At 46.0% G+C, this 7,487-nt stretch overlaps 1 protein-coding gene across 2 annotated transcripts in view; it reads left to right on the forward strand.

Annotated features, from left to right (window-relative positions):
• Positions 1-6,924, forward strand: part of TIGIT (T cell immunoreceptor with Ig and ITIM domains) — a 19,059-nt gene extending 12,135 nt beyond the window's left edge. Inside the window, exon 5 of one of the 2 annotated variants that reach the window (XM_061394532.1) lies at positions 4,144-6,924. In XM_061394532.1, coding sequence (XP_061250516.1) covers positions 4,144-4,374 — 231 coding nt within the window. In that variant the 3' untranslated portion in view covers positions 4,375-6,924. The remainder of the gene's footprint in view (positions 1-4,143) is intronic. The other variant, XM_061394448.1, reaches the window with a different exon arrangement.
• Positions 6,925-7,487: the final 563 nt, after the last annotated feature.

Below are 7,487 nucleotides of genomic sequence, written 5' to 3' on the forward strand. Positions count from 1 at the left end.
TCACACAGGCATGATTGGGTATTAACTCATTTTCGAGTCCCCTCCACTCCCTGGAGGATAGGGGTTAGGGCCAGAAGTTCTAAGCTTCTCCTCATGGCTTGGTCATTCTGACCAGCCTCCATGTGAGGGCCCACCGAAAGTCACTTCACTGGGACAAAAGACACTCCTGCCATCCAGGATATTCCAAGGGATTTAGGAGCCTTGTGTATGACATTCCTATCACTCGGGATATGTTAGGGTCAGGAACTGGGATTTAATGAAGACCAAATATTAACTCAGGGTAGAGACCGACATATGCTTCTCACTATTCCACATGGGTCCATGACAGCAGTGTCTGGGGAGTGGGAACGCTGGTCGGGTGAGGAGGCGATCTGAGCAGAATGCCAGCTTCATTTCCTTCAGACCCCGGGAGCCAGTTGGTTGCATTATTTAGGAGTTTGGGCTTTGAAATCAGACAGACCTAGGTTTTGGATCCTAGCTCTACCACTTGAGTAGCTCGGCCACCTAACTTTGCTGACCCTCAGTTTCTTCATCTGTAAAATGGGAATAATAATTATGGCACTGCCCTATTAGAGTTGTAGAAAAACTCAAGTCAAATAATTCAAGCAAGGCACCTGGCAGTTTTCCTGATATGGATTAGTAACTGTTCTTTATTAAGTTCTTATAATTATTATAAAATTTATTTACTATAGCACTTCATAATACCTGGTGCTCAATAGTTATAGTGCATAGACTGATGAGGACTAAATGAATGGATGTTATTTGATGACCAGCTAGTGGGAAAAGTGCCCCCAGGGGATCATCTGTAAGGGAAAGGAGAGATGGGTGTGTCTAGCTCCGGGACAGTGACTGCCAACTGTCCTTATGTTCCCCAAGAGGACAGCGTGTGTCCCGCAAATGTTCATACTGTGATCTCTATAGCTCCTGTTGGTCCTTTGGAACAACATCAGTGCATTAATCCCAGGCTTGTTTTCTATGCTGATTTTGTAGGGTTCCCAACACAGGATGGATGGAATGAAACAGACCAGCTGAGAGATCCATCTCAGACATATTTACATTTCCCAGAGGATTTTTGGGAGCCAAAATAGTCCTGTGATTTAAAGACAAGGGTAGGCAGTCTAAGAATGGGAAGGAGAATACATATACCATCAGGAAAAGTCACAATCAGCTCTTTGAGAACTGGGTATCAGTATTTTCCTTAAATGGATAGAGTTGCATTAAGGGATATAGGACTCCTTTTAAGCACAGCATCACGTGACCTACAATTACAACCCTTTTCTTCACACCCACAGTAAGGTGCAGCCACTTCTACTGAAAAGGAGGGAATGAAACAGCCTGCAGGAGCCAGCTCCTCAAGGCCAGCAGTGTGACCCTGCTCCTAATTTTTGATATGTGTCCAAGGTGCCCATCCATGCAACCCATCCTTCTGTTCAGCCTCTCTGCATCTGCTTGTATCCTGTTGAGCTTGACACTAGCCAGTGAAGATGGTGCTGTTTCTTATTTTGAAGCAGTGAGGTGGTCAGAATGAAATGTGGTTTGTGTTCATTGTCATTTTCCGAGCCTGTATGCAGCTCTTTAATTCTGTCATTTGGATCTATGGTGGGGCTGGGTGACCTGCTTTGGAGCAGCATCTGTGAAAGCTGAGAGACTGTCACCTTTGCATGGCATGCCACCAGGCACTTCTTCTGCCACCCCGCTTATGCCTGCTGTTCTTTGCTTTTTTTGCCTCTAAGCACGACCCTCACCTGTGATACTGTCATGGGGATGTGATGGCTGATTTCACATCCTTGATTTTCCCAAACAGATTTCACTGTCTTTCCTCTTGTCTCATAAGTACATATACACCTGTCTCACCATGAGTCTATATTTTGATTTGAAAAATCCTGTTCATTTAGATTTGGGGCTAGTGGGGTGGGCCAGGAGAGAGAGAGTGTTGTGTGTGTATGTGTGTGTGTGTGTGTGTGTGTGTATGTTTTAGTCCTAAGACATACAATAAGCATCTGTTATGGGATCTGAGGTTACCAAGAAGAACACAGCACAGATCCTTCCCTCAGGAGAGCTCACAGTTGGGGTCTAAAGAGACAGAAGGGTAAACAATTGTAGACAGCATCGGAGGTTACAATGAAGAACACCCAGGACCACAGTGGAACACACAGGAAGGATATAACTCTGCTGGAAGGATCAAGGATGTCTTCCTGAAAGCGTGCTGTAGAGCCGAGTCTGGAGGAAGGAGCAAACAACTTTTCAGGGAGCTGTGGGGAACGGACAGTAGGGGTAACATATACCCAATTGGAGAGGCGGGAAGCAGTGCATAGCATTTGGAAACTGCAAGATGAGAGGCAGTTTGGCTAAGAAGAGCATGGCCCAGAGTCAGACAAACTCAAGTCAGAACTGAGATTTCACCTGTCTGAGCCTATCAGCTCACTCAAAAGTAGAAAATTCAATAGTTGGTTGCTGAGATGACATAAAGAAACTAGCCCACTTGGTGCTCATAGCAGATTCGCAATAAATGGTGCCTCTTTGGCACCCAGGCCCTATACTTGAACTTGGGGTGCTGGTTAGGGAAGCACTGCAGGAAATGAAGCTGGAAAGGCAAGTATGACCAGATCACAAAAGGCATTTTGGGGCACATTACTCACAGTCTCCTGTGGGGCATATGGTGAAACTGTGGACTTTCTTCCCAGAAAAATGCACTTTACAAAACGTTGTTAATACAGCTCAAGGGGTTTGAAGTCCACCTGTGGCATTTATAGGTGGTTAAGCACCTGCCCATAGACACTGGGGGCCATGGATGAGTTTTAGGCAGAAGCATGGCAGGATCCAACTTCCATTTTTGAAGGATGGTGGCCTTGTGGAAGTTGGAGCAGAGGTTAGAGGGAATCTAGAGAGTGGTGAGTCTGGAAGTGCAGGTGAGAGATGAGACATGGAAGTGGATGCGAAAGAGGGGCTCAGTTTCAGAGCTATTTTGGAATAAAATCAGATGGGATTTTATGGCCCACTGGAATTTTTAAAAAGTTATTTATTAGGCTCTAATATTTGTGTGTGTGCTCATTCATGTCCAGCTCTTTGCAACCCTATGGACTGTAGCCTGCCAGGTTCCTCTGTCCATGGGATTTTTCAGGCAAGAATACTGGAGTATTGCCATTTCCCCCTCCGGAGGATCTTTGTGACCTAGGGATCAAACCCACATCTCTTGCATTGGCAGGCAGATTCTTCTACCACTGAACCACCTGGGAAGCCCAAGCTCTGATATTTACTTATTTATGTATGTTTTGGCCAACTGCACAGCATGTAGGATCTTAATTCCCTAGCCAGGGATGGAAATCAGCATCCCCTGCTTTGGAAGCACAGGAATCTTAACCACTGGACTGCCAGGAAAGTCCTGGCCCATTGGAGTTTAGTATTAGCCTCCAGATTTCTGGTCATCTGGTACCATAAATCAGGACAGCTTGCTGCTTGCCCGTGGTGAGGGGTGAGGCTCAGGGTCTGCAGCTGGACCTCGGTGTCTGGAGCTCAGGGCAGAAGCCTGGGCTAGTTTGGATAGGGATGTGGGGATCCTCAGAGGACAGAGGGTGGGTGGAGATGTACGTAAGGATGAATTGCTGAGCTGCTGTACAGAGGAAGAGAGAGTGTCGGGTGTGACAGACCAGAGGCGGAAGCCTGGAAGAACATCTTTATCTGGGGAGATGAGGTGTAAGCAAAAAAAAAAAAAAGAAAAAGAGCAGGCTCAGCTACGGAGGGATGTGGGAGACTTCCTCAGGAGGAGGAGGAGAAGCAAGAGAGAGTGATGCCATGGGAGCAGCAAAGCAGGGAAGGCGAACATCTCAGAGGGAAGCAAGCAGTCAGCAGCGTCAGAGGCAGCCAGGGAGTGTGAGAGACAGGGGGCTCGGAAGCCGCCTCCTGGGCTCAGCTGACCAGAAGGAGAATGTGGGGGAGCCTGGAGCCCTTCAGTGGAGCGGCTGGGGCTGAAAGCTGTCTAAGACGGATCAAGAAATTAAGGGTTAAGGAACTAGTGTTGATAAGAACACAGTGTATGTGTGTGTGTAAGATATTATTACTGGATCACGTTGGAGAGGCGTTTTTGAATGATATCCCCACATATTCACTTTGTGGGTTTTTTGTTTGTTTGTTTGTTTTGGGAAGAAATCTCTCCGAATCCGTTCTGCGGAAGGTGACCTTGGGAGGGGGCCGTCTGAACCGGAGGCGTGCAGGCCCAGGGTCGTGTCCTCCCCCGGCAGCTGTGTGCAGGCGGATGCCGGGCTGTGCGGTGACCAGGGCAGCGAGGACCACGCCGAGGCCGAGCCGCACGAGTACTTCAACGTCCTGAGCTACAGAAGCCTGGCCAGCTTCAGCTTCCCCACAGAGACGGGTTAGCGCCCGAGCATCTTCCGGGAGACCCAGTCCAGTCTTTGTCGTCACAGATGGATGTATTGGCATCTGCACGTCACGGCTCTGTGTGTATGTATGTGTGTACATGTGTGTGCGCGTGTGTTCTGTCGAGTGAATGCATGTCAGCCTCCTCTGTGTCTGTGTTTCCTCTACCAGTCCCTCCAGTTCCATGGTGCAGACCCCGGTGAGGAGCTTGTGTCTGATTACAAATGCAAAGTTAGAAAACCGAACAAAGACCTGAGCTGGTTTTGAAGCTGGCAGTGGGAGCAGATCCTGTGGCTGAGATCTGCATCCCCCCGAAAGCACTGGGCAGGGCTTAGGGCTACAGGGCTTTGTGGTGGGTGACTGCAGAGACACTTCATTTCATTTGTCACTGTCGTTTTCATCAATGTTCACATACTGGAGGCCTTTTAGGAATAAGGCATGCTACCAGCTTCTATGGGGCTTCCCAGATGGTGCTAATGGTAAAGAACCCACTTGCCAATACAAGAGATGTAAAAGACGTGGGTTCGATCCCTGGGTTGGGAAGATGCCCTGGAGGAGGGCATGGCAACACACTCCAGTATTCTTGCCTGGAGAATCCCCAGGGACAGAGGAGATTGGCACACTACAGTCCATATGGTCCCAAAGAGTTGAACACATCTGAGCGACTTAGCACGCATGCACCTGCTTCTGTGCAGAGCTTGGAGGGTGACTAAATGCAGACTCTTTCAGAGTCCTAGCCCTGTAAGAGCTCACCTTTATGTGGGGAGACAATATTTACATTAAAAGGTAGTGAGGAGATAAGGGTCTAAGACACAGGCCTCTGGGAAGAGATGTCAGTTCAGAGTGAGATGGTCAGGATAAGCTTTTCTGTGGGTAAGTAGCTTGGGAGGATGTGGGGAACAGTGAGGCTGGGCTGAGAGAGCAGGAGTTTTGTTTAGGGAAGTCATAGATAGGAAAGTTGAGAGGTAAAAGTCCCACATAGAAGACCCTGGCACCAAGGGAGCAAGCAAGACTTCAGAGTTTATTTTCTGGGCAGACTATTCAAATCTCCTTTTGCTGGATGTACTCAGAGGCCAGTGATGGCCAAATACAGAGAACTCTAGGCTCTTCCAGCCACGTGTGGTGGGGAAGCCCACGGAAATGGTGTGGGTCCACAGCAGGAGCTATAGTTTGACCCTTGAACTGTGATCTACTTCTTCTCTATCAATCTACCATTGAGTCTTTGAAGAAAGAATCTGTTTCCCACCAAAGAGGAAATCTTAATTTTTAAAATAGAGACTCTTCCTAGAAAAACAAAAGAGGATGATAGCAGGTTTAAAAAAATGAGCACCTCAAACTAGCTGCCCAGAACCCTTACAGTCATGCCCTTACCTTTTTGAGCTGGGGTTGTTGTGGCATTGGAGTGGCTCATTTCTGGCATTCAGGCTTTATCCTCCCACCACCTTTCTTAGAAAAATGAGGGAAGTGGCATTTACAGGAGACTGATTTTCTTCCATGGGCACAGGAACTGAGAAAATGTGAAGCAAGACTGTCCTTTGCCAGAAGATCCTCTGGAGAAGGAAATGGCACCCCACTCCAGTTCTCTTGCCTGGAAAATCCCATGGATGGAGGAGCCCGGTAGGCTACGGTCCATGGGGTTGCAAAGAGTTGGACACGACTGAGTGACTTCACTTTCACTTTCTTTTCACTTTCAAAATAGAGCATTGCCCTGCTCCCTCAGAATCAGGCTGTTGAGGGAGAAGACAATTCAACTCCTTCTCCTCCTTGGATTTTGATTTTTCTTACTTCTGTATCAAACAGGTATATAGTCAGGAGCAATGAACTGAAATATATCCAGAGTGCCAAGTCCTTTGGAAGAGAGATAGATACCTGTAAAAATGCTGCTTTTTGCCATGGCAGTTCACAATTTCTTTCTTGCAAGGCTAGTGCAGACTGGTTGGGAGTAGAAGACAATTCACAATTCACAAATGAACTAACATATAATGACAAAAAAGGGAGTGGTATTTTGATTTGAAGAAGATGCAAATTTGGTTGAGGCTGGACCAAGAGTTGGATGCTATTTGACATGACTATGATAGTTATTTAACATGATTATATAGGGAAACATTTCCAAATGTCATTTGGATGGTACTAAAAATACAAAGGGACCCATAGATGTTGCAAATGGGTCAGGTTATTAAAATGAATTAGACAAAAAATAAAATTTTTTGAATTAGACAAAAAATAAATCTGAAAGTGGAATTCATTGAAGCAGATTTTCTTTGGAGAACCGAGAAGATAGTCCCCTAAAAGCCATGTACCTGGATACCTGCCTGTCCAGGACAGCAGCCGCTCTCCATGTGTGGCTCTCACATGGCGTGTGGTTAGTCCTATTGAGCTGGACTGTGCTAGAAGTAGAAAATACACACCAGATTGTGAAAACAGTGCGAATAATAGAAATGTAAATGGTCACATGATTAATTGAAGAATACTGATTACATGTTGAAATTATAATATTTTGTATATATTGTGTTAAATAAAATATATTATTAAAATGGATTTAACCTGTTTCTTTTTACTTTCTTAATGTGGCTACTGGAAAATCTAAAATTGCAAATGTAGCTGCCATTTTATTTGTGTTGGACTGTGAAGCCATAGACTTTAAGTCCCAGTCAAGGTGGTACCTAGGATGGGTGTCTATCTCTGGCTGGTGGGCTCTGTCTCTCTCTCTCTATCATTCAAAATAGGGCCTGAGGAAGGTTTTCTCTCTTGTTGTGTCTTTTGAGAAATATGAGAAAAGATCACGAGAGAGACTGAGGTGGGGGACCACTAAGTGTAGGCAAGAGCTCTTAAGAGCTTCTGGATCCGCTCTTAGAGTCCATGATAGGGGGAAGGGAGAATAAATGAATCAATGAATGTGAATTTGAAGAAAAATACATTTACACCATAGCCCTTATCACTCCACCTTCTAAGCCTGGGCATGTAACCCAATGAATTACACTGAACTGATCGGTAACCCAATGCATTACCCTGAACATGTAAGAGAAGTTATGAGTCATGGACTTTTGAGGCAGATTATCTTCATGAGTGGACAGAAACTTCCCATGCAATTTTATCTTATGACTTGTCCCTTC

The sequence above is a fragment of the Bos javanicus genome, chromosome 1 (assembly GCF_032452875.1).
Source record: "Bos javanicus breed banteng chromosome 1, ARS-OSU_banteng_1.0, whole genome shotgun sequence".
In the NCBI taxonomy this organism is placed as follows: Eukaryota; Metazoa; Chordata; class Mammalia; order Artiodactyla; family Bovidae; genus Bos; species Bos javanicus.